This window comes from Delphinapterus leucas, chromosome 5 (genome assembly GCF_059928025.1).
Source record: "Delphinapterus leucas isolate spDelLeu-1000000601 "Yukka" chromosome 5, BTC_Dleu_Yukka2, whole genome shotgun sequence".
Classification (NCBI taxonomy): domain Eukaryota; kingdom Metazoa; phylum Chordata; class Mammalia; order Artiodactyla; family Monodontidae; genus Delphinapterus; species Delphinapterus leucas.
Window position 1 is genome coordinate 101,194,092 of NC_143133.1, and position 27,690 is coordinate 101,221,781.

General features: G+C 40.3%; 1 protein-coding gene across 13 annotated transcripts in view; it reads left to right on the forward strand.

Moving 5' to 3' along the window:
• Positions 1 to 27,690, forward strand: part of AFF1 (ALF transcription elongation factor 1) — a 230,812-nt gene that overhangs the window by 153,480 nt on the left and 49,642 nt on the right. For 10 of the 13 annotated variants that reach the window (XM_089912273.1, XM_089912261.1, XM_089912262.1 and 7 more), the window contains 7 exons: positions 1,141 to 1,227; positions 2,157 to 2,193; positions 5,793 to 5,844; positions 17,005 to 17,083; positions 17,209 to 17,246; positions 19,509 to 19,665; positions 24,945 to 25,883. In XM_089912273.1, coding sequence (XP_089768399.1) covers positions 1,141 to 1,227; positions 2,157 to 2,193; positions 5,793 to 5,844; positions 17,005 to 17,083; positions 17,209 to 17,246; positions 19,509 to 19,665; positions 24,945 to 25,883 — 1,389 coding nt within the window. The remainder of the gene's footprint in view (positions 1 to 1,140; positions 1,228 to 2,156; positions 2,194 to 5,792; positions 5,845 to 17,004; positions 17,084 to 17,208; positions 17,247 to 19,508; positions 19,666 to 24,944; positions 25,884 to 27,690) is intronic. The other 3 variants (XM_089912267.1, XM_089912268.1, XM_022561660.2) reach the window with 2 other exon arrangements.

Genomic DNA, 27,690 nt, shown 5'->3' on the forward strand with positions numbered 1-27,690 from the left:
GTGGGATAGGGAGGGTGGGAGGGAGGGAGACGCAAGACGGAAGAGATATGGGGATATATGTATATGTATAAGTGATTCACTTTGTTATAAAGCAGAAACTAACACACCATTGTAAAGCAATTGTACTCCAATAAAGATGTTAAAAAAAAAAAGCACTGTTGTACAGGTGAGGTAACATAGGGTTATCTGGGGTCCCCAGTGTGCTGGTGGAGGGTTGCTTGTCAATCTTAAGCCAGTTTGCCTGGCAGGTCTGACACACGTGGGGATGGACTTCTTTCTCTCAGACTCCAACGCAAAGGGGCCATTCCCTGTGCTTTCAGCCATTGGCTTCCTGGGGGACCTGATCCTGTCATTTTAGACCTTGTTTTTCTCAGCTGTAAAAGGAAGGGGCTGACGTTAATCTCCAGTTCCATTTTAGCTCTTCAACAAAGTGTGTGTGCGTGTGCATATTTGCGATTAGACACCTTTAATATGACATTTTGTTTTTCAGCAAGTGAATGTGCTTAGAAAAAAGAACTCATGTCAAGATAAATATATTAATTGGGAAGATATAGAAATCTTGCTTCCATGAAACTTCTGTTAATGAAAAGGGATGGTCACTTTCTAAGGCCTTCTCTGCAAAAGTTCTTATGTACTAATAATGTGTATCAGGGAAGGGTCAAATCCATTAAAACTCTCCCAAGTGGAACAAGTGACCTGAATTACTTGTTTGCTTAAGTCAAACAGGAAAGTTCTTCTTCCTTTGAACTTAAATAATTCCAGGAAATGCAATAAAGAAGCTGAGAGAGAAAGAAAGCATTGAGACAGGACTGAGTTTTCATAGTTGCACAAGCTCTGGTAATACCTACTACCGTTTTTATGCTTCATGCTGCTCAGAGTGTTAAGACCATTCCTGTTCCATGCTCTTGTTTTTCTTCTTCGAACTGATTTCTTTTCAGTTCTGTTTGTTGGAGAGCTTCAGCTTTTGAACATAGCCCACCAAGTAGGAGCTTTTTTAAAAAGTAAATGAAATAACTTTTAAGATTTCACTTTTCATTTACCATCACTCCACTCTGCATTCAGTTTAAAAAGTTAACTTAAATAGCAATAAATGTTCTATTTATAATTTACCTTTTCTTCCCGTTCCAAATCTCTTTCCAGGAAATGACCCATTCATGGCCTCCACCTTTGACAGCAATACACACGCCTAGTACAGCTGAGCCCTCCAAATTTCCTTTTCCTGCAAAGGTAATTCCTTAGAAGTCTAGCAGGCACTGCATCCACACCAGTGACAAGTGTGAAGTATCACTGTGTGCCAGATTAATCAAGTAGTATTTGTTGAACTCTTTAGAGATTAGGTTAATATTGCAATTAATTTAGCTACTAAAGTACTTCCTAATGCTTTCAAATACTTCACTCTCCAATTATGTCAGTAAGAACATCTTACATTTGTATAGGGTTTTGTAGCTTATGAAAGTATTCAGGACTTTACAATAAATTCATTTTTGAGGTTCTTTACCTTAGAAGAGGGACATGGAGGTACAGGAGAATTAAGTGAGGTAGGGTGTCTGCTTCCTAGTTCAGGACTTAGATACGTTACAGATACACATTTACACTTGTCATACCTCCTACATTTTCTTAAAGTTTAATGCAATCAGCTGCATTCGTGATGGTTTTAATAGCAAGGTGAACTGCCTACTTGCACATTTCTGTTTAAGTATTTGTGAACAGTATATTAACAACACTGTCCCCTCGCCTTTTCTACTTTTGGATAACATTCAGAATATAGAAATATCACCTTCAGATCTGTGTTCAGTCCAGCCTGTTACACATGCACATTGTTAATATATTATCACTCTTCTTTTCCATGATGTCATTGAGATTTTATCTACCCAAACCAGAATTTACCATGTTAGATACTTTACATATTTTCTAATGATAGTTTTTTTCTCAAAAAATGTAATTTATTATTATTGATTTTAAGGTAAAACATTATACTTTGTGTTGAAAATCCTTGACACCAAAGGAAGAATAAACTTTAGGAAACAACAGAAGCAATACAACCTATTTTATTAAAAATTAGATGTATCAATATTTATCAGATTTAACAGTGATGCAACCTTGGATTTATAAACCTTAATATTTTATTAACTAGAGATTTTTATTTTTCTTTCTAGGATTCTCAGCATATCAGTTCTGCAACCCTAAACCAAAGTAAGTAAATATGTGGAACTGATTATTGCATTGGAGAACAAAGCATGTTTTTACTGTTTTAATGTAGAAAACATTAATGAAAAATGCTCCAGCAGAGATGAAGCCTTCCTACGGTTAAAGAATAGGAAGGAAGGGCAACCATAAAGCTGTTCTTTAGGTGGAGTTTCAGATTATTGCAAAGAGTTAACGAAGATGTCTTAGTAAAGTACCTAACAAATAAAATATAATTTGGTATTACCTCACATATGATAAATATCTTGAGAGTGACTCTAAATGCACTGTTACCCAGGAATTGTATATAAGAATAGATTGGGGTATTTTGTGTGTTTCTTGTATTTATTTTAAACAAAACCAAGAAATTTTTATAAGGAAGAGAGCACATAGTTTCTCTAGACCTTCTATATGTATTTGTCATGTAATTCTTTTTTTGGTTCCTTTTAATGGATTGTAAATACTTGAGAATTCAGTGGGAAACAGAAGAAAGTTAACTGGATCCAGCCTTTCTTTCTCTTTATCAGTAACCTCTCGGTTCATTAAATTCTTTGTGTCCCAACTACATGCAAGGCATTTCAGGCCTTACAAAAATGACTGGTGTATTTGCAGTCATTTAGTTCATCAACATATGGTGAGTGCCCAAGTTACGAAGTGTTAGTCTTCAAAGGATAGGGAGACCAAAGTAGGGTGCGTGGTGTGCATATATGTGTTGGGAGAAGATTGCTCATAGATATTCCATAGAGGTGACTCTTCTTGAAATATCTCCACCTTAGTCTTTTTCCTCACTTGTGTTTTTCCCTTGATTATCCTGTTGTTTAAATTGCAAGGATATGAGGAGAGTAAAAAGGATGAGAAAAACAAGAAATGAAATAATCTTCCTCTAGAACAGGGATAGGCACACTATAGCCTGAGAGACAAATCTGTTGTACAGCTAGTTTTTGTAAAGAAGGTTTTATTAGGACACAGCCGTGCTCATTCATTTATTATTATGCCACAAGGTGTGGCATGCAAAGTCTAAAATATTTACTATCAGACCTTTACAGAAAATGTTTGCTGCCCCCTGCTCTAGAAGTACTGAATAAGACTTTGCAAATAACTCCTAACTAATTTCCCCCAGAGACTTCCCTGGCAGTCCAATGGTTAAGACTCCGTGCTTCCACTGCAGGAGGCACATGTTCGATCCCTGGTCAGGGAATGAAGATCCCGTATGCCGTGTGATGTGGCCAAAAATAAATAATAATAATAAAAGTAAATAAATTTCCCCCAAATGCAGAGAGATAAACCTGATCATCTTGCACAGTATTGGGGAGACCGGGAAATCTTTTTTTCTCAACATCTTGGCAGCCTATCCAAAGATAGATAACGGGTGAAGTGGCATAAGTCTGCAGGTGGGTCACCAGCTCAGCTGTGGGCAGGATTGCTGTGCGTTCCTTTACCTCTTGCCCCTCACCCCACCCCCAAATTTGCTAGGGCTGCCAGTCATGCAGATTATATGCCTTCCACTGAATTACTTACAGCTTGCATGATTGCTACCTCCTGGTTTAGAAAGACCCTGTAATCCTTTAAACTGTCTGATTTCTCCTTTTAGCAAAATATAGTTGAACATGAGCTGGTAAGCACTTTCTTCGCCAGGGGTGGTGGCCCTCCAGGCCTGTGGAATAGTGTAGGCTGATTCCTCCTTGCCCTGATGAGAAGTTTTCAGACACTGGCAGGTCCCCTGTAGGTCTTGGCTCAGCAGATGCTTACCTTGGGGTCTTTTATGCTGCTGCTGGAAACCCTTTTTACCTCTGTGAGAATGTGGCCTTTGGGGGGCCTAGTTGGATCCTGGAGGGGTCTGGTTGTATGTTGGATGAAGAAGGAATGGAGTGTGTGCAGATAAAGCTTTCAGAAAAGTGGAGTGTGACATATATTTCTCAAAGTATGCCCAGCAAGATAATTCAAATTTCTTGAAAAATTGTGGTTTTTTGAATAAATGAATGGGGGCTGTTGAATAGTGGGGGGATGGGTGGGAGCACAGTGGGCCAAGGACAGAGTCTATAAAAGAGAGTGCTAGCAAATCACGAATAGATATGTGACGTGAAACCAGGTGAGGGTGACTGCAGCCCCATCCTAGTGCTTCCACAAGGGAGCCCCGCCAGCTGACAGTCTGTAGAGAATGAAGTATAGGGATTTTACTTGTATGTCCCAGTATTTATGTTCGCATGTGCAAAAAACACGGCTGCCTAAGGATTACCAGAGCCTCGTTGAGCTCAGGACCGGGTCAAGATGACTGTGTAGGAGTACATGTGAGTGTACTTTAGCCCCTCTAATTTGTAGTGCCAGCCCTAGCTTGCTAGCCAGAAGGGCAAGCAATTTAAAAATATCATATAAGAGCTGCTGCCACCATGAGGATAAAGCGTTTAATTGCAAATATTCAAGGGCCTCCACATGACATTAGTGGTCACTCTCCTCACCCCTGTCTGAAAGGCACCTGTATTTCCATTCCCCTTCTGCTTCAGGTCCGTATTACCTCAGGCCTAGACAAACACAGCCTCCCAGCTGGTCTGCAGCCTCCACACTTAACATTTCCCATTCCTTTCTAGGTTACATCAGGTAGCACCCGCAGGTTAATCTTTCTGAGGAATAGCTGCATCGTGCTTTGGAGATGTCTCATTCCCTGACAACTGAAGTTTTAACATCCTGTTGTGGCACTCAGAGCCCTCTAAAATCTGACTTCCCTGCTTCCCCCATGCTGCCCACCACACACTCTGCACCCCAGCCTTCCCTTCTCATAATCTGTACCATTTCAACTCCTCCCATGTTCGACCTTCGCTCACTGTCTCTTCTGCCTGAAGGCCTTCCCCACCCTCATCTGCCTCTTGCCAGCAGTCATTCTGTCAAAATCTCACCTATCCTTTGTGACACAATTAATTTTGTTTCTTTTCTAATTTGCCTTCTTTCGTCATGACCAACAGAGTGACCAATCTGTAGATTCCTGGGACAGTTCATTTAGATGATTGATTTTCGTGCTGATTTTGCATTGCCTAGGGTTGTAGATAACACGTGCCTGTTTGATGTCCCTCAGTCAGCTGTACGCTCATCGAGGACGGGGTCAGATGCCTTGAACATCTTGGTGTCTAATAGGCAGTTGGTAAATAGCAGTTGAATAAACGAATGGGGGCTGTTGAATAGTGGGGGGATGGGTGGGAGCACAGTGGGCCAAAGACAGAGTCTATAAAAGAGAGTGCTAGCAAATCACGGATAGATATGTGACGTGAAACCAGGTGAGGGTGACTGCAGCCCCATCCTAGTGCTTCCACAAGGGAGCCCCGCCAGCTGACAGCAAGGAGAGTCTCCTGCCCATGGCAGTGTGGTCGGCATGCCAGGTGGCGCTTTCAAAGTGTGTTTGCTCTTTTTAGGGCTTTCCAGTTCTGTGCAAGCCCTCTCTCTAGACGTAACATAAATGTTATTTTATAAGCAGTGTATAGCACTCTGGTTTGACATAATTTAAGTATACTGAGTGTTTAGGTTAAAGTGGGGGGACAGCAAAAAAAGAAGGAATTTATAGCTAACGGTCTCATGAATTTGTCATTGTTCTCCTCTGATCATTTTTCCCTCGCTCACAGAACAATATGATGCATCTTCAAAAACCCACAGTAATTCTCAGCAGGGAACATCGTAAGTAAAATTCTTTTGTTTATTAAAAGTTTATAATATAACATTGTAATTTCCCATGTAAATCTGTTGCTTAGTTTTTTTTCCTCCTTGCTTTCAAGTAATGACTCATAAAATACTGCTGCAGTGTAAAGGGAAGAAATGACCAACATTTCTATTTGGATTAAATTCTCCTGTTGAAGGTTTAGGAACCTTAAGATTTTGCTAAGGAGTTTTCTCAAAAAGAAAGGCATTTGAGCCATTATTTACATATTAACTGTGGAAAATAGAAGGTTTTAGCTTTATAAATTTCAGTCTTAAATAGTTTTAGCTTGTGGAAACAAATTTCGGGGGATGTGCACAATTTCAGACTTTCTGCCACTTTTTTGGCCTAGTTTTAACTAATAAAGAATGAGTCTTACTGCCCAGCTGTGCTTTATTAAGGCCAAGTAAGTCCAGATATATTTTGGGTTTTTGGAACAGTTGAAACTACATAGTAAAGATTTTTAAACCAGCATTTTGACCCAATTTGTCATTTCTTGGTGGTATTGAACTAGTATTTCTTTCTTTTCATGACTAGCAGTGGTTCAGGGACTAAGTGAGGAGGCCTTTCTCTCCTCAGTATTTGATCAATTACTAACACAGAGTTGCTAGTCTCTGAGGATTTCAGGTTCAAGCTCCAGCTTTCTTCTATTTTCAAGGCATAGTATTTGTTCCGTGTATTTTGGGAGGGGGTGTTGCTGTGGACTGAATATTTTAAAAACTGTACAGTTGAGGCAAAGAGGTTCTTTTATCTCCTCACCGTGACTGAATATGGAACGGGGTTAAATCACTATTCCTAAGTGCCAAGTCCTTGATGTAATTGTTTTCACATCTCCACAGCAAAGTAAGAAAAAAAGAATAACGATTTGTTGTTGTTGTTGTTAACAAGATAAATTTATTGGGAGTTCCCTGGAGGTCCAGTAGTTAGTTAGGACAGTGCGCTTTCACTGTGGAGGGTGCGGGTTTGATCGCTGGTCAGGGAACTAAGATCCCGCAAGCTGTGCGGCACAGCCAAAAACAAAAAAATAAAAAATTTTTAAAAATATAAGTTTATTATAGTTTGAAGGATGGATTTTTGTATGTGTAATAAAAACCTGTTTCATTTGTGGTTCTGGCTGATGGTGAGGTTTTGCTTATTTTTATTGTCCTTTACTAGAAAAAAAAAATTAACCCTGTGTTATTCTTTGCCTGTTTCTTTTTTGGCCTTTTCTTTTTTCCCCTTTCTTTTTGTTTAAAAAAATTTTTTTACCCTTGAGTTCTGAAAGTCTAGAATCACCGACTTAGCTTAACCAACTACCTCCTCCTCTAAATATAATCTATCTGATGCCTGGTGGAGAATAGACAGGACGGTGCCAAGGACCACACTTACAATAATTGTGTGGACTCTCTGTGACTTCCCCAAGGGTTTACACCTTGTGCTGTTTGTGATGGTTGATAGTAAAGCTGTTTAGACCATAAGAGGCCCCGGCTGATGGTCTTTGGCGGGGGCAGCAAGGAAAGGGGAGCTGAGAGCATCCCACTTGGCAATAAGAACAGAAAGGAGGAGCTCCCTGAGGAATGAGCGGGTGGAAGCAGTGGCACCAAAGGGAGGAAGTGGCTGTGTCCCTGGGAAGTGTGTGTAGAGGAAGGCAGCTGGGTCTGATCTGGGCCCGGGCAGGCCAAAGCTGCAGCCTCCCACACCAACTTTCATCAGCTTTCCGACGAGGTAGTTGATAGGGATTCGGACCATTTTCTGTGACAATTTTGCTACTCAGAGAAATGGGTGGTTCTCCTGATTTAAGTGAGTTAAACCATTGAAGTCAGAGGTGCCTGCAAGTTTATATACTCATATATTGTGACATATGTAGTGTTTTCTAGATAAAAACTATTGGTTTACCCTATATAAAATTACCTAGAGGGGGGAACTATCCTGGTGGCGCAGTGGTTAAGAATCCGCCTGCCAATGCAGGAGACACAGGTTCGAGCCTTGATCCGGAAAGATCCCACGTGCCACGGAGCAACTAAGCCCCGTGCACCACAACTACTGAGCCTGCGTTCTAGAGCCAGTGAGCCGCAATTACTGAAGCCCTCGCGCCTAGAGCCCATGCTCCGCAACAAGAGAAGCCACCGCAATGAGAAGCCCGCAACGAAGAGTGGTCACCGCTCGTCTCAACTAGAGAAAGCCCGTGCGTAGCAACGAAGAATCAACACAACCAAAAATAAAATTAATTAATTAAAAAAAATTCTCTTAAAAAAATTATCTAGAGGGAATTCCCTGGCGGTCCAGTGGTTAGGATTCTGCGCTGTCACTGCTGGGGCCTGGATTCGATCCCTGGTTGGGGAAATAATATCCTGCATGGCTGCGCAGTGTGACCAAATTAAAAAAAAAGTTACCTAGGAAAGAATATTTGTTTTGATCCTAATAAACTTGGAGAAGGAATGAAAGTAGGGCCTAGTACAGGTGAAGAGGACAAGAGGGATAGAGAAAAGAAGGTAATACTGAAACTGGGTGGATACAAACGGTTGTGTGTGGTGGGGCTGGTGGTATTGATAAGTGCCAAAATGAAATGTACCTATGGGAAAAAGAAATCACTTTTATGGAGCTTGGATGAAAGCAGTGTCCCAATTAATCTGTAGAGTACAGTCGTTTCAGAGTTAGTATGGCACATCTCTTAGTGTTCGAAGGTTAATTTGATCTAGTGTCAGCATTAGGGTTCTTTGACAAGCAGTTAAACTGTTTGAATGTCACATAGAGTGGCAGGGAGATGGTCTAATGCACTTTGAATGTCAGGAAAGAAAATGTTAATTACAGGGTCATTTGTACTTCGGTTTTAAAAATCCATATAGGTCTTACTGCTTTTTCTTTCAGAGTTACTAGTACTTGGGCCTCCTTACAGAAGCAGAGCAGTACATATAAAAGGGAAAAAGAGGGGCCTGGCACTAGAGAATAAACCGTGGAGAGTCTGTATTAACCCTCACATCTGTCCAGACTTGGGGGCAGGGGACGGTTAGCCAGCTCGTAGAGGATGTAGGTGTGAAAGAAATGTGCTAAATCTGTTACTTTTAATCTCTGTAGTTGAAGCTCTAGTTAATTATCAAATGATGAATTCTTTCTACCAGGTACCTCAGGGAAGTGATAAGCTAGGGATCCAGTGCTATTTGCCTCTAAGTTTGAGCGGGGTGGGGGGAGGGGGGCGGGGGGAATGTTGGTTTAAGGGCTCCCAGCTTTGGAATCCTCTTCCTTTCCACGACTTGGGTCTGTTGAGTTCTCAGGGCAAAGTACCAAAGTATTTCCTTTTTCTGTACAGCTATTACGTCCTTCACGTGATTGTGGATAGTTCCCTTTCTGTACAGTCAAACACAGTGTCCTAATGTCAGTGCTTTTGCCAACCTCTCAAAAGGGATAACGTGTTAATGTTTTAGAAACTATAGAGCAGTTGATGGGCATTATTGTGGCTAACTTCCTTCTCCCTCCCATCCCCTACCCTAGCCCCAAACTGCCAAGTCCTTACTAGATGGTGCCCTCCTTTATGTTTCTTACTTTTGCTTCAGAAATCGTCACTACCTATTTAGACTAAGAGACAGAAATTAGCAGTTATAGCAATTTGGAATTTTTATTACTTACTTGGGAAGTTTCTTTTGAAATGAGGCAAGTATTTGGATGTGAAGATTGGGATTGTCCTGGAAGTGTGACGAGACGGAATGGTGCAAAGTTAATAAAGGCTGGGAAGAGTCTGATACCTTTTTAAATGAGCCTGAGTTTTCAACTTTTGCTCAAAGCATTATTTTAAATATCTTGCTAAAAAACTAAGGAAGACCCAGTCTATCAGTTTACTGCAGTATAAAATCATCGCATCAGGACAAGTGTCAGCTGAAATGTCCGAGAATTAAGTCTGAAGAAATGCCTTGCTTGTTCGTTTTAATCATATTTGACCTAAGGAAAAAAGTTTTTTACTTTTCTAGGTAGTTCTTTTTGTCTTATTTTTAAAAGTTGTGCTAGATGCAAACTAGTATATATAGAATGGATAAATAACAAGGTCTTACTGTATAGCACAGAGCACTATATTCAATACCCTGTGATAAACCATAATGGAAAAGAGTATAAAAAAGAATGTGTATTGTGTGTGTGTGTGTGTGTGTGTATAACTGAATCATTTTGCTCTACAGCAGAAGTTAACACAACAATTATAAATCAACTATAATTTTTTTAAAAAAGTGCTATATGAAGGTGTCTTACCTGGGATCTTTATTTCAATTGACAGCTCTGACTTAAAGTGCTGTTTGCTGATAAATGTATGGTTGAAGTAGCAGAGCTCACCCTAATGGGCAAAACTTATAAATTATTTGTCCTTGAGATTATACCCCTATCCCTTATTAACAGTTCTTCAGCTCTTCTGAAAACAAGTAACAGACATTTGTGCTGGTCTACATTAAACCTTCAGCTTCTCAGAATGTAAATGGAGATCTTGTTGTTAATAATAATTCTCAGTTCTCAAATATCTGGCATTGCTGGAAAAAGATACACTTTATTGTCACTCCAAACTTAACAAGTGATTGTGAATCCAAAGTTATTGGTATTCATAACTATTTTATTAATCTAGATATAGAAGGAAATGTTCTGTTTGTTTTCAAGAGAAAAAGTAGAGGGTGTAAAATGAAAGAGAATAAGGAATATAGCTGGTTTTTTTTTTTTTTTTAGTGAGTTACTATTAGCCATGCTATGGAGAAATGAGAATTTGTAATATTGGATATTGAAGAAATTTTCATGCTTAGGTAAAAGCAAACAAATGGTCATTATGTGCAATGTTTAATCTGCTTATTTCAGAATTACAGTTACTAGGACACATTAAATCAATATTTAGAATATGCTGAAACTCCCAAATGCAGAATCACCTCCTTTCATGGTAGAATTATAGTCTTTTGGAATAGTCAGTTTAATTCTTGGGGTTCTGGCTTTAGGAGACAATATTCTAGGATCCCTTGCAGGACAATATTTAACTTAACACTGTATACAAGTTTATGCCGTAAACTTGCATAATATTGAAGGGATATTTTGGTGAGGCTATGAAATGAAGCATGTTTTAAATAATTATAAAAATACTGCTAAGGTGCTGGAAGATCATCTTATTCAAAGTATTCCTCTTGGAGCTATATATATTTCTTAAATGATGGCTTGAACTACTCTGGGAGCACCCCTTTAGGATAACATAATACTTCCATACTTGGTCTTAGACCAAAGGTCAAATAAAATGGACAAGAAGAATAAATTTATCAAGTGCCTGGTTTATAATAGGTAAGTGTTACGTAAATGGGTTTGCTTATGTTCTACATAAGAAAAGTCATTCTCATCGTTCTTTAACATGCTTTGACCCCAGTTATATAAATATTGGCCTCTGGGCTGGATGCCAGGCTATTTGGAGATACTTCCAAAAATTGCTTCCACTCATCCATTCAGTACATAATTATTAAATACACGCTGTGTGCCCAGTGCTGGTTTAGGTACTTGGGGAAATAGTAGCCAGTGAGACAAAGTCCTTGTCTTCCATGCCTTGTAACTCAATGCGGGTGGCATGTAATACAAACTAGGTGATGTGACAGAGACAGGCTTGAGGAAGCAGGGTTGTTTTTTTTTTTGAGTGGTGTTGATACTTCTGGGAGGCTCAGGAAAGGTCCCTCGGAGAAGGTGACATTTGATCTGGAGCCTGAATGACAAGAGGGAGGCAGATAATACTTGCCACCTTTAAAGGGCCTTGATGGGCTACAGGCTCTGAAGACATTTGAAAACTGCTAGGGAGTAATTCTTATTGGAAGTGACTGCTTTGAAGTATTCATTTGCATTTGGAAAACATGGTTTTAAGGGTGTCCTTAAGAGTCTATTTAAGTCTCATTTTTAATCATGCTGCTAATTTACTACAGTAAGTGACCCCAGATTAATTTAAGCATAGATTGAAAAATTGAGCAAGATGTTTTTATTAGCCCTAAAAGCAGTTGGTACATTCCCCCCACTCTGGGTTGCTGGGTTTCTAAAGCAGCAAGGTGTTGTTTACTTGCACAAGAATTCATATTCTCCCCGTCCATTCCCACCCCTTTCATCCACCCTGCAGAGGCCTCCAAGGCCCTCTATAACCTACCTCTCCACCTCCTCTCCTATACCCCCCAACACACACACACACACACACACACACACACACACACACACACACACACACACACACACACACACACACACACACACATATATTGGCCTCTTTGCTCTTTTCTATGCCTTAATCACCCTCCCCATTTCCTGCATTGTGCTCCCTCCTCCTTTCAGGTCCCTCCTTGTATGTCATCCCCTTATCAGTACAGTCTTCCCTAACTACCCTAACCAGAAGAACAGCCCACACCCATCCTTTCTCTTTTATGCTTACTTCCCCCTCCCTAGGCTTCTTACCCATTGAGAAAGAATATAGTTTGGTTATTTATCTCCCTCCCCTAGACTCTGAGTGCACAAGAGCAGGGGTTTCTGTCTGCTTAGAGTTGTATCTGTAAAGTCTAGAGCAGGGCCTGGCATATAGTAAGTACTTAGGATAAATGTAGAAGGAAAAACATTGCACATAAACTTGGTTAAATACCTATAAACAATGTTTAATAGAAATATAATTTTCAGCAATAATTTTTCTAGATTTTCTTTCTAGTTGTCCAGTATGTCATCTTATACTAGTACCTTATTTATTGTACTTAATGATTTAATCTTATTTATTAACTTTAACTTTTCCCTCATTTATACTCTTGTGATTTTTCTAATCTTCACTTCATCCATGGAGTTTAAATAATCTTTTATATCTTTGGCTGCAATTTTTGCCTTATCAACTGCTAGGTCATTTACTATAGTGAATCATGTACCAAGTCACTTTTCCCTCTGCACTGTTAGTCCACCATCTCCCGTAGACAGTCTCCCCATGAATTTGAATTCTGCCAACTGCTGTCACCATTTGGAGAGTCCCCCTTGTATGTTGTGTTATAAGGGATTAAGGTCTGCTTTTTCATTTTAAAAAATTTATTGTATGCGGAGCCCTCTTTCTAACTCGTCACTTCCCATCATCTCCTACAAAAAGCATTTGCAGTCCATATTTCTGCCCTGTATCAAAAAAGGAAAGTATAGGCTTTCCTGGTGGCGCAGTGGTTGAGAGTCCGCCTGTCGATGCAGGGGACACGGGTTCATGCCCCGGTCCGGGAAGATCCCACATGCCGCGGAGCTTGCGCGTCCGGAGCCTGTGCTCCACAACGGGAGAGGCCACAGCAGTGAGGGGCCTGCGTACCGCCAAAAAAAAAAAAAAAAAAGGAAAGTACGTTCTCACATGCTCATTAGTGGTTTCTGAAAAGTAGGTATCAGTTTATTTGCCATTTTGAGCACATCTAATACCAGGGTTGTGACTATTAACTGCAAGTTAAGTACCGTGAGCTTGCCTTCACTTGCTCTTTTCCAAATAAAAGGTATGGCCCGATCATAGGAAACGTTAAGCTAAGAAATCAGTGTATTGAAATAGTTTTGGAGTTCTGAATTGAGATGTTACAGAATATTGGCAGTTGAAGCTTTGGGTAAGCCCAGTACGAAGGAGGAATGGAAGAGCAATAAAGGCTTGTCTGGTGTGTCTTCACACAGTAACAACTGGGCTCTGAGTCTCTGAAGCGTGCCTGCCGGAACCTGTGTGCAGCTCTTTCAGCTTTGCAGAACAGCTGTCTGAAGAATGCATTTGTACAAAGGGGTTTGAGGATTGTTTGTAACCTTTAAGTAAGAAGTTTACCTGACAATGTAAAATGTGAAACCTACACGATAGTTCAAAGAGTTGCTTTACCTGAGCATTTGTCTCCTTTTGAACAGTGCCAAGCTAAGCCATATGGTGCCATATGCTTCGAAATAACTGGTTTGCTTGGAGTTTGGAAATGAAATTAGTTATTTAACCAGTTTAAACAGTATATAAAGTTTAAAGTTCATTTACTTTCATAGGAGAAAAATAGTGTATTCATTTTATTCCAGCAGTATAGTTCCTGTTTTCTTTTAAACCAGAGTCTTTCTCTCAGTGGGCTCTGGAACTTAGATTTCATTCCCTCAGTTAGGTTTTCTAACCACTGGTCCTATATTGGCCAGAGCAAGGAGATGGTATCTGATGGAATGGCTTTTGCCTGCAGGCTCTAGCATATACCAGCTTCATGATCTTAGGCCAGTTAGGTGGCTGTTCTGAGCTGTTTCCTCATCCTTAGAATGTGAGGGGTTGATCAGAGTCAGCCCATGGGGTTATGAGTAAAAGCAATGCCTGTTAAGTTCAGATTGCATAAAGGGCACAGCTATGTGGTACTGTCACTTATTCAGCAAAAGGGATGCTGTGCATTCAGCCAGCTTCTTAGGGTACCTGCCAAGTTCTAGATAAAGAAAATATGAAGACAAAAATGACTTGATCCTGCTTCAGAAAAGCTTACAGTTGAATATGTCCCTTGGGTCTTATGTTTCTTGACCTAAGTTTTATTGGTATAAATGAGACTAGATCTAAGAGATTTGCTTCTCTTTTAGTGGGTGCAAAGGGGGTCACCTAGATGTGCTGCAATTTGTCATCTTGACATTGAAAGACCGGTCTATTCTATTATATAGAATATAATATATGAAGTATAGTGTAGTAATTTAGTGATGTGCTTGGCTTCAAATATAATTATTTGTGGCACAGTAGGGGGGTTTTTAGCAACTGATCCATTTAAACATAAAACCTTTACCTGTCATCAGGTTACAAATTTCCCAACTATACAGATCCTTTTTTTAAAAAAAAAAAATTGTGATGGCAATTATGATTAATTTTCTGTATTAACAAAACTTGCTTAAGGTTTTTTTGTTGTTTTTTTAAAATAAATTGCCCCATTTTTTGATGTTCAGAATAAGGGGTTTCTTTATTTTTTTGGCTGCATTGGGTCTTCATGGCTGCATGCAGCCTTTCTCTAGTTGCAGCAAGTGGGGGCTACTCTTCGTTGCAGTGCACGGGCTTCTCATTGCAGTGGCTTCTTGTGGAGCACGGGCTCTAGGCGTGTGGGCTTCAGTAGTTGCAGCACGTGGGCTCAGTAGTTGTGGCACGTGGGCCCTAGAGTGTGCGGGCTTCAGTAGTTGCGGTGCATGGGTTCAGTAGTTGTGGCTCACAGGCTCTAGAGTGCAGGCTCAGTAGTTGTGGCACTTGGGCTTATGTGCTCCGCAGCATGTGGGATCTCCCCGGACCAGGGCTTGAACCCATGTCCCCTGCATTGGCAGGCAGATTCTTAACCACTGTGCCACCAGGGAAGCCCTGGGACAGCATTTTTATGGTCCCTTCTATTCCCTAAGAGCAAGTGGAGCTAAAAGTCAGAACATATACTTTCTGACTTACTGAACATATCTCATATACTTTCTCACTTGAGGAGAGTATATGTACGGAAACTGGGCATTCAGTAGCTAAGCAAACAACTTACAAGGTATTTAGTAGTCCGCTGCATGCAACAGGAAGTGTGTTTGAATTACATGATCACTGCTGTTTCAGGAAATTAAGGCAAATCAGCTTTATACAAAACAAACCCAGTTACTAAGAAATAAAGAGGTCCATTTACTGTGGTTTTGTTGTTGGTGGTTAACATGGAATATACTTTGCCAGATTTGTTTTTTCTGGTTGTATTATACCTAACATTTATTCCAAAGATATATCTTTTGCTTGTATGTATCCCAGCCAAGGCATTTTTAGCAGTAAACCTGTTGAGTGACTTCTTCTTGTACACCATTAAGATTGCTGCCGCCAAGTTGTACATCCAAAGGCTGTGTCTTCTAGCCTTGATAAAATAGTTTAGCTTCTACTAGATACATGTTGAGCAAGATCTACATTTACAAGTAGCTAACAGTTTTTATTTTTTAAAAGAAACTTATCACAAGATGTTTTTAGTGCATTTGTTGGTGAAAATAAGTCCTTGGCAGAATTACAACATTGCATGTAGGCGGTCTTTTTGAAAGAGCCAAGTTTTACCATTTATTTTCATTAGAAAATATAGTGATTTTTACCATGGATTCCCAAAATAATAATGTCTGCTTACTTTAGTGGCAGGTAGTGGGTTTGCAATAAAAATCGTTGGTCAGAATATTGAAGAGGTATTTTTAGAAATACTGAAGGATTGTAACTTCTTAATATAATTTGCTTTTTGGAACATCAGTAATACTCAAGCAGATTTTTTTTTTTCCAATTTCACTTATAATATTTCCTCAAAGAGTCATGCCTGTAAATTTTGGGGGATGTCGGGGGGAGCAATTACAGATTCATTCCTTTGATGTTGGATATCTCCATGAAAAAGTAAAGGGGAGGGGGTAGGGAAGGGGCTAAGATTTGAGTAAACAAAGTACAGATTGGAAAATGTTTGCTTTTAATATTTAGGTTCATCGTAAACTTGAATGCCTAGAGAGAAGTATTAATATAACTTTGTGGACATGAACTGAGTTTTTATTTTTACCTGAGTGATAGCAGGAAGGTTAAACATATTTTTTAGACAACAGTGTTATTTGTATTACTACTCTTTTCACGGATTAGTGTTCAAGCACCCAGAAGAAGATATTTGTGTGTGTGAAAAAGTTCAATATTAATAATGTCTTTGGACAAAAACGTAACATAACTGCACTGTTTGGTGACAGTTGTATTTTTATGTATTTATTTAATTCATATATAGCACTTTTTAAGTGCCTGGCACTGTTCTAAGTACTTTACAGATATTCATCCAATATTAACTCATTTAATGGTTAATCATTTATTCGAGTTGTTAGAGACCATAGAAGAAAATGATTTGAGGGTATTGTATATTTTTCTATTTTATTTATTTTTGTTGTTGTTTTCTTCTGTTTGTGTGGACCTGGGACCCTTAGTCTCAGGGCTGGCAACAAATCACTTGCAGAACTTGTAGTTCTGCTTTTAATGCTCAGAACGTGTGAAAGACTCAGTTTTGAAATGATAAGGAGTTTGGACTGAATTAGTTTCTGTGTTAAAATTGTAAAACTTAACATTTCCAAGAAAATAAAGCATTTGATGAATAAATAAAAGTTATACCTGTCCCACCCCTCTTTTGTTTCATTAAGCATATTTTTTATGTTTACATGCTAAAAGAAGTTGTTAGACGTTATTTTAAACTCTACAGTGTCTCTATCCCTGCCTGTTTTAGCATGCTCAAAGATGACCTTCAGCTCAGTGACAGTGAGGACAGTGACAGCGATCAAGTAAGTTCTGTACACCCCACAGTACCAGGAATTCATTTAAATCCATGTAACATTTCTGAGCCGCTTATCCTAACCTGTTTTTTGTTTTTTTCCTGGTCCTTCTTCCCCTTATTGTGAATGCCTAGACCCCAGAGAAGCCTCCGTCTGCATCTGCACCTCCAAGGTACCGTGTTTGGGTTTCTCCCCATCTGTACAAAATGTTTGCTTTTTTCTACCAAATGGGGAAGTTACAGCCTTATTTAGTATTTTCATAGCTTCTTCATGGGAGAAGGAGATGGATGATCATAGTTAAAGAAAGTACCTGTTTAATATTTTGGAAGCTTAAATCAGGCCTAGAGAGGTTGTTAACTCTATGAAAGAGAGTCCCTGCGTCCACCTAAATCTTTAGTCAGTTTTGTATGTGTAAAATTTGAGCATTTAAAATAAGCTTAAATCACTTTCATCAGTATTATGTAACCAGTATTTGAAAAGTTATACTGAAGAGCTCAGTGTTTTTATGAAAGTGACAGATTTGCTCTGTTTTCAAAAATTAAAGCTGAATTATTTCTAGTAATTGTTTTCCATAGTGCCTGTCTTCATAGTTATATGAATTTTCTAATTGTTTCGGTTGCTTTAAAAGATGACCTGCAGGGGACTTCCCTGGTTGTCCAGTGGTTGAGACTCCACGCTCCCAATGCAGGGGACCTGGGTTCGATCCCTGGTCAGGGAACTAGATGCCACATGCTGCAACTAAAATATCCCACACGCTGCAACTAAAGATCCTGTATGCCGCAACTAAGACCCGAGCAGCCAAATAAATAAATACTAAAAAAAAAAAAAAAAAAGACGACCTGCAGTACATTTTGGTATGATGGAAAATGGCACTGTTTTCACTTTGTAAACAGCTTAGCCATATTTTAGAAAATGTAATGCTTTCGTTTTTAGAAATGGAAACTATGTGAACTACCTTTATTTACCATTTCTTCTGGTACTGAATTTAATGATTTAATATGCTAATACCTGTCCTCCGTGGACAAAGAGTTAAATTACCCTGTAGTTGTTTTACTCCCTTGAGATGTGGTCATCCATTTTGAGACAAGCTCAGCACTAAAAACCTTGCTCTCATATAGCTGAGGTTATAGTTAATGTGGAGGAAGATCACGCATAATTATGTGAGGTCTTAAGGATTCATAAGCTCTGCTTATTTATATCCCATTTTGTTCAGTAATTCCTGGTGGCTTGTAACGACTTAGAAAATATGACAAAGTAACCTAACTGAAAAGTGGAGGAGGGAATAAAAGGAAAAAAAAAGGGGGGGGGGTGATAATTAGAGGCAGGAATAATACTGAAAGTATATCTCTTTTTGACCATCACTTGGTTTAAGCTCTTCAGCTACCACAAATTTGACATGAGAAAATTCTGTTTTTGTATAGTGTTTGTTTTAAAATTGTCTCAACTAGTCACTTTATTATCTAATAAATTTTTGTTATTCTAATATAGTTAATAAATTTATTATCTTGAAAATGTTTTGGGTAGATTTGGAGGCTTTCACGATTATAGTTATTGATTTACTGCTGTGGCTAATTCCATCTAGGGCAAGGTTTTAAGATACGCTTTGAAATTCTCTGTGTGTCCAGCAGTGTGATCACTTGTGTGTTTTCTCACAAGCCTAGAGTTATTGCCTATCCTGAAAACTTGAAGTAGTTATTCTCTACTTCAGCTGATATTTGGGCGTGATCCTAAGCCACTCATAAAGAACGGCCCATTTTATCATTCTGCCCAAGAAGTGTGAGTGGATTGCCTGTGGGGTCACTTTCCAAAGGAACCCCATTTGTGTTCAGCAGTCTCTGACTTCTCTACAGTTGGTTCTCATATGGAGAATAGAGAAAGACTTTAATGGATTGGCTGTTCTTTTATAAATTAACTCCTTTGGGTTTTATATTGCAGGTGTCAGCAAAGTTAAAGGGTCAGAAAGTCAAGGTTTTAGGCTTTGTGGGCCATAAAGTCTGTGTTGCAGCTATTCAACTCTGCTTTTGTAGTATAGAAGCAGACACAGACAATGCATAAAATACTGGGTGTGAATGTGTTCCAACAAAACTTTATTTGGAAAAGCAGGCAGCCAGCTCAGGCCATGGTTTGTCCACGCCTGATTTGAAGCACCCTGCATCTCACTTACATTTTACATAGTTCGCAGTGTTCTTCAGAAAAATTCCCCAGGCTTCTTTTATGCAGTTACCTGGTGAGCTGTTGCAAGGCTTTTTCACTGAGTTTTGAGCCACCATGGGCCTTGCTTGCGCTCAACTGGCCGCCATGGTCATTTAGTACTGCTAGGTAATCTTTGAGGCCCCTTCTTTCGAGTAGCAGAAAAATGGGCAAAGAAGGAAGGGAGTCGGGAGGGAAGGAATCCACCTCGCGTGGGTCTTTGACTCTCTCGCTTGCTCCGCAGCGCTCCGCAGGCGCTGCCGGCAGCCGCGGCCTCAGCACATTCCAGCAGCGCAGAGTCGGAGAGCACCAGCGACTCTGACAGCTCCTCGGACTCGGAGAGCGAGAGCAGCTCCAGTGACAGCGAGGAGAACGAGCCTCGAGAAGCCCCGGCTCCCGAGGTACTGGTCTGCTCCGGGCCGTCTTGGGAGCGCAGTCGACCCCCGGTGGCTCGGGCTGCCTGAGGGGCTCCGTCCTGGGGGCGGCGCTTTCCGGCCGCCATGCACGCTGCTGGCTATTCGTGTTTACTTGTTTCTTGGCGTTGGGCTGTGGAACTTTGGGAGAGATGTCGTCTCTCCTGTTGAAAATGATAGGTTCTTTCTTGTTGCTGCCAGAGCTGTTTTGAAGAGCAACTCACTGAGAATATGTACACCCCATTTTCTTTTCCCTTCTTTCGAGAAAAAAAAAACAAAAAAACAAAAATCGTTTTCAGTAGGCTGCCATTTTAATATTAATGAGAAAGCTTTTTGAAATTTTAGGAATGCATGAATTAAATCAAAAGGAGACAGCCTGATTTAGCAAAGGGCAGGAACGTGAACTAGAAATAAGCCGTAAGAGGTTCTATTTTTGAATCACTAAAAGCCATGCATTAAATTGATGGCGATGTAATTTTGCCAGGGCCGTGTTTCTTGATTCCACTGTCCCACGTAAAATAGGAATAGTGCTTACCTGTCACCCACCCTTGGGAGATATTGTAAAGATAAACAGATGAGACTGAAAATCTCAAGTGCTAAATGTATCTGGAGAACTTATGCTATTTACTGGATTGTTGAATAAAACTAATGTAGTAACAACTAACAAGGTTGCCAAATGCCTTCAAAACTTAGAGTAGCAGGGTAAAATGTTTGCTGGGGAAGACATTTTTAGTGAACTAGACAAGCTTATATAGAGAAAACTATTCTCTGTATTTAGGTAGGAATCCCAGGAAATGAGATTTTCTGATTAAGAAAGCGTTAAAGTTTTCAGTATTTGTCTCTGCTGTTTAGAAAGCAAGGCCACTGCACTAGAGTATTAAATTAACCAAATCCATCTGGAGATGATGTAGTGAGACTGAGGAGCCATGTCCGAGGGCAAGGGAGGATGAGGAAAATACCTGAGTATCATTTTGTTGTTGTTGTTGTTAGATATGAGTTTATGTCTGGCACACAGTAAGTGCTCAGTAATTATTTTTGGAGTGAATAAACATAGATCAGCATTAGCTGCACTTGAAGTGCCTTTCAGATTTTAGAAGCTACTCTGTGTATTTCTGGGGGCTCTCTGTTTTCTCCTGAGATACTAATTGCTGTTGAAGTAATTTTTCTATGCCCCGGGGAAAAGGGTACTGAATATGCTCTACAGAGAAATTGTGTGCTTGTTCATGTTACTGTTCATAAGATCTTTGCTTTATGTCTCACCCTTATTCACTAAGAAAAATCTGCATGCTTGTTTGGTTACTGATATAAGCAAGAGAATCCAATTAAATCAAAATTCAATTCAAATAAAATGGAAATGGCACAGACTTGGCTGAATAATTAAAACTTGAAAGAAAAATTTAGCCTAGTGTTTGTTTTAATGAAGCAATTATATCTTGTTGCTCACGAGGTTATTGAATAGAATAGATGTAGAGACTCTTAGATGAAAAATGATGTTCCCATCATACTTTGCTTTTTAAAATCACTTTCCTAAATAGGCTCATATTTGTATATTTGTGTTAATGTACAAATCTAGACTTGAGTATGGTTTTGTTGGTTATGTACCAAGGCTTGACTTCCTCAGGCATATTTTTGTCTTTGTCTAGATTTTAAACCTTTCATTTTTCCCAAAGTTATTTAACAACCTTTCTTTCCTTTTAAAATAAATACCTGCATTATTGTAAATCTTTGTTAGTTGAGCGTTACGTGAATTCCATAATAGGTCATAGTTACTAGTTTTAACTTTCTCACCCTTTTCTTTATTCTATTTTTAATGCTGAGGAATTTGCTCCTTAAGTCTCCATTTAAAATTCATTTGACGAAGTTGTCCAGTGACCTTATGAGACCTGAAATGTTATATGTGTGCCAATGGGCTGGTGGTGAACTTGGGGAAAAACCACTTTCAGTCTCTTCTTTATAGTGAGTCAGCATGTAAATCTCAGCTTTTCAGACTATATGGGACGTATCGCCCTTTTGCAGCTTAAGTAAAGTTCAGGGAAAAATGATTCTATTCTGTTATTCAGGGATCTGCTTAGTTTTCTGATCTATTCATTGTCTAATTCTTTGGTAGTAAACAACTGTGGTCGATTATCTACTAAGATCTTGGCACTTTCTTCATAAATTACATAATGTAACCATCAACCCTAGAAGGTCGGGAGATTTCTTTTCACCTGTAAGGAAGTAGCAGCACTAAGATTGAAACCCATAGCCGTTTAACTCAGAAGCCATTTTTTTTCCTACTACATCATGCTACTTCTCTCTTTCTTTTTTTTCTTTTCTCTTAAGTTTTGGAGTTGTACTCCCTCACAACAACTATGATGTTTTACAAAAAAAAAAAAAAAGGTATATGTTGTGCATAGCTCAAAACTTTTTTTTCATAATCATTCTAGAATACGCGAACTTTTGCCAATTCGAGAAGCTAGGAGAAGTAAAGAGACATACAGTCAAACATTTATTAAGATGCTCATATATTTTTGCACTCCTCTGTGCAGTGTCTGGGTTGATCCAGCACTGGGAGGCTGAGGGTGGGGCGTGGGGAAAGGCTGAGGAAGAAATGAAAGTCCAAACCTTGATCCTCTCCAGCACTTACACTCTTAAAATTCATCTTAAAATCTGTTTTTTATCAATCCCTCATGTAAAACTTTCCCCCATCCCAGCACCCAAATAATACCTGACCTTAAAGGAATTCTATCTAGTTTACATCTTTGTAGTAGGTATACAAAAAGGATCACCCCTACCCTTTCCTCTTGTCTGGGCACACCAACTCAGTTTTACCCTGCAATTGGGCCATAGGCCTCCCTTCTGGACATTTTCAGTACCGCAGTAGAAGAAAATATGTTTTATTTCTGTAACCAGGACATTCCTTTAGGGACTACTAAATGTATCTTAAACTGCCCTGTTTTGGGGTGTGGGGGGGAGAAGCGGATGTTATTTATACCAGGAATGACCTTCCCTTTTGGTTAATGTGTAGGTACTCTTCTATAGAGCAAGAGTGTCACTGATTGCAGTGCAGTTGTCAGCGTAGCCCTGGTGAAAGATCTCTATACCTTTCCCGAGAAAGGGTTTGAAGGATTTGGTTCCTGAGGTGATTGATAAGTGATACATCCTTTTTTTTTTTTTAATTTTTATTGAGGTATAATTGCTTTACAGTCTTGTGTTAGTTTCTACTGTACAGCAAAGTGAATCAGCCATATGTATACATATATCCCCTTTTTTTTTGGATTTCCTTCCCATTTAGGTCACCACAGAGCATTGAGTAGAGTTTCCTGTGCTATACAGTAGGTTCTCATTAGTTATCTATTTTATACATAGTATCAATAGTGTTTATATGTCAATCCCAATCTCCCAGTCTCCCAGTATATAAATGATATATCTTAATGCCTTGTTCCCAATCATTTAACCATTAGAACTACCACGCCCTCAAGTCTTTCAAGAAATAATGTCTGACAAGTAGGTAGGTATGGTGTGCTAATCTTTTCTCTACCCTAAACAACCATCCTGTTTTGTTAGAATATTGAATGCAGTTTTAGATTATGTGGGACTTTGTCAGAGTAGTTTCCTTCTTCCCTGTCTCCCTGCTCTGAAATTCAAATGAGAGCATGGGGATAGAGTTGATATAAGTGGAGGGAGCTACAAAGAAGGTATGTTGTCTTAAGCAGGGAAAAAACAAAAAAAAACAAAAACCCCACAATTCTGTAGCCCTCTTTCTGGCCAAAGTATGATCCTACCTAGTTCCTTAGAGTTCCTCTTAGTTCTCTTTTGTTACAATTACACAAAGCCTAGTCTAGCTACCTGATCGTTTTATTACCTAACCTTTTCCTGGCCCCAAAGCCTTTACGTTATATCCACATATCTTAAACGTATTACGTTTGCGTGTTTTTATAGAATTGAATTGTTTGGGATATTCCACTTGGGAAAATTGTTAGCAGTCTTCCCTATATCATCCACTTACTGGAGCGAGCTCCTTACTCAATAATCTAATCAGTTAATCCCATGTGAGATATCTTTGATTAACTTGCTGTTGTGTTGTGGAAATGATTTAGTCATTTATACAAACCACCTGTCAGAAAGGATCTTAAAAGCATGAAGCATGCCAGTGACATACTGTCCTTTTTTTAAAAAAAAGTAATCATTACTTACTTTATTAAGGCATGAATATTTTCCCAAATAGCATAAAATTTATAGGTACAGTAATACACCCATGAAAAAGCCCAAATAAATATCTCATGTACACCACTGTGTGCAAGACATAATAGTAGAATTTGGAGATAAAGATGTCCTCATCATTGTTTTAATAAGATCTAATATCCCATTTGGAGAGAGAGAGTGCAATGCATCAATAGTCAGTTAGCAACAAAGATTTTAACAAGATATCTCCTGTTAAGATAACAGGAGAAGTCAGGGACTTCTGTTTATTTGCCAAGTGAGTTTCACAGATAATCAGTATAATCTCACCGCTCTTAATTGTGTGCTCTGGAGCCTCCCTGTGTTTCTTAGAAAAATAGGTGCTATTTCAGAGACTGCTTGTAACAGGAGACTTCATGTTTGATTTTTAAAGAATTCAAGTGGGACTAATGGCTGGCAAATGTGACCTCACTTGGTTCTTTTTACCCAGTTGTAAAATTTGAAAATCAGAAGACAGTGTATCTGTGATAAACTGAAAGCTGTGTCATGTATTAATATTTTTAAGTGAATAAGAGAAATGAAATCGTCTTGAAGAAAGTCATTTTCAATTGACAAGTACATCAAAAAAAGGGATAAAGCGTGAAACCCATCCATAATCACTAAGACTTATTCATTGACCTTCTTCTGAAAATCCTTGATGAAAAGATTCTTTTTAGTCTTCATTTTTCCCTATCATTTTCTGACAGAATAGTTCACAAGCCAAAATGTGAAAATTCTGTTTAAATTATATGGTAATTACCAGTGGAACAAAATATTTATTACACAGATTTCTCCGCAGTTGCCAATGGTCTACATTGGTCAGTATGTAATGGTCTATTATTAGTGTCAGCCACAGCAAAATTCCTGTAGCATGAAAAAATTGGAAGATTGTTTTAAGAGTTAATTGTTACAGAATTTGACCTATAATTAGAGGGGGGTCAAAAGGACCTGAATTCTTAGGTTTGGAGTGATTGCATCTCCTGGCCAGTCCTGTAGGATTGGGTGACTAACCCAGAAGAGTATCATTATTGGTCAGTTAACCCTATCTTCTTTTTCCTTGTTTGTAGCCCGAACCTCCGACAACAAACAAATGGCAGCTGGACAACTGGCTGACCAAAGTCAGCCAGCCCGCGCCGCCCGCCGAGGCCCCGGGCAGCGCTGTGCCCCCGGCCCGGCACCCGGACAGTAAAGGCAAGGGTGGCGACGGCGCCACCGGAGGTCACGAGCGCTCGGAGTCCAAAGAGCCTCCCCTCAAAAGCTCCAGCAAAGCCCCCCGGGTGCCTTCCGAAGGCCCCCATGCGGGCAAGAGGAGCTGTCAGAAGTCCCCTGCCCAACAGGAGCCCCCACAGAGGCAAACCGTGGGATCCAAACAACCCAAGAAGCCCGTCAAGGCCTCCGCCCCGGGGCATGCGGATGCGCATGCAGATGCGCGCACCAGTCTGCTGGTGGAGAGCGAGCCTGGACTTCCTCCCCAAGCCTCCAAAGACCAGCCTTCCAAAGACAAGCCCAAGGTGAAGACGAAAGGGCGGCCCCGTGCCGCAGAGAGCCGTGAGCCCAAACCAGTGGCGCCCACCCCCAGCGAACGGAAGAAGCACAGGAGCGGCCCCCCGGCCCCCCCGAAGGCACCTCCAAAGGACGCGGCGGAGGACAGGAGCCCCGAGCACTTTGCCCTCGTCCCCCTGACCCAGAGCCAGGGCCCTGCCCGCAGTGGCGGCGCCAGGACTAGTGGCTGCCGACTGGCAGTTGTTGTCCAGGAGGACCGCCGCAAGGACAAACCCCTGGTGCCTTTGAGAGACACCAAGCTGCTCTCCCCGCTCAGGGACACTCCGCTCCCACAAAGCTTGATGGTGAAGATTACCCTGGACCTCCTCTCTCGGATACCCCAGCCTGCTGGGAAGGGCAGCCGCCCCAAGAAACCAGAAGACAAACAGCCCTCGGCAGCGAAGAAGGCAGATTCTGAGAAGAGAAGCTCAGAAAACTCAAGCAAGTTGGCCAAAAAGAGAAAGGTGAGTGGGGGGCTGACCTTCCCGTACAGTGTGGAACATACCTGCTGCGGGCTTGGGGCTGTCTTTGCCCCTTGATTTTAACCCTGAGTCGTCTTAGAAGAGGCTGGAAATCTTTGGATTCCATGTTGCCTTTGCGACTATACCAGAGTTAGTCTTTCACTGCAGGTAAGTGTTGATAAATGCCAGATTGCTTTAAGTCTTGCTAGTTTGAAAAAAAGATGAGGCAGTCATTGAAAAGGGTATCTTGCTTTAGAATAATATAGCATTAAGGGTATGTTTTTATCTATTGTGATAATATTGGTATTTACCACCTGGCTCATTAGGTTTTGCCCTAGAAATTAAAACCTTACATGAACTGAAATGTGAATTCTGAATTACTGACAGGAGTGCTATATACTAAATTTTACTCCTGTAGTTTGATCATTTTGATACTGATATTATATCCATGTTTTAACTCATGGCCGCCTAACACCTCATTAATTTGAAACCACCAGATTTAGAATTTGTGACTCCTGTTAATGACTTTTACTAATGAGCAGAGCATTATGAAAAAAAGGTTTAGAGCTATTATAGAGATGGTTAGGGCATCTTTTTGGGTGATATAGGCTGTTATGGTACATTGTGAAGTATTGAAATCTGTCATTTATCATGGTATTTGGAAGCTTCACTTAAGGAATGAACATAGTAAAATAATAATAATAATCCCTGCATTATTTAAGACCCTTGTTACTTGGACATATACACTATTTTGAACAGTCTCCTTTCGATCTTTATTCTGAATTATTGAGCTCTTGATATATATTTTTTTGCTGCTTCTTGATGGTGAAAGATTAGTGAGTTTTCCCCGCAGTGGCATTCCCAAGCCAACCTACCCAAGATTCAGAGTGAAAGGCACAAGAAGGGCCAACTCTTGCCTGCTGAGAAGGAATATAAACAGTCTTATAAATACATAAAAAACTCTTACTCAGTTGTGGAAGTTGAGCTAAGAATAACAAGGACAAAAAGATCATGAAGACTGCTGTCGTGTCTGATGTGACTGATTACTCCACTAGGTTAAAAATACAATGTGACTCTACCAAATAGTAAAGGGCGACAGTTTCTGGAGTGCCTTGTCGAATGAGACGTGAGGGTGTGTATTGCCACCATAATTGCAGCGGGCAAGTCCAGTGGGGTGGGATCAAGTGCCAATTGGCAGTGCTGTTTCAGCTAGAAGAGGGTGTATTCTGGTTCCTGATAACTTTTAGTTTAGTTTTTTTTTTTTTTTTTTTGCGGTACGCGGGCTTCTCACCGTGTGGCCTCTCCCCTTGCGGAGCACAGGCTCTGGACGCGCAGGCTCAGCGACCGTGGCTCATGGGCGCAGCCGCTCCGCGGCATGTGGGATCTTCCTGGACCGGGGCATGAACCCGTGTTCCCTGCATCGGCAGGTGGACTCTCAACCACTGCGCCACCAGGGAAGCCCAGTTTTATTTATTTATTTATTTATTTATAGCTGCATTGGATCTTCATTGCTGTGCGTGGGTTTTCTCTAGTTGCACCGAGCGGGGTCTACTCTTCGTTGCGGTGCACGGGCTTCTCATTGCGGTGGTTTCTCTTGTTGTGGAGCATGGGCTGTAAGTGCGCAGGCTTCAGTAGTTGTGGCGCATGGGCTTAGTTGCTCTGCGGCAAGTGGGATCTTCCCGAACCAGGGATTGAACCAGTGTCTCCTGCATTGGCAGGCGGATTCTTAATCACTGCACCACCAGGGAAGTCCTTGATAACTTTTAAAACAATGTGTGCCTGTAAGAGTTGTAAAACTTTATGGAGAAAA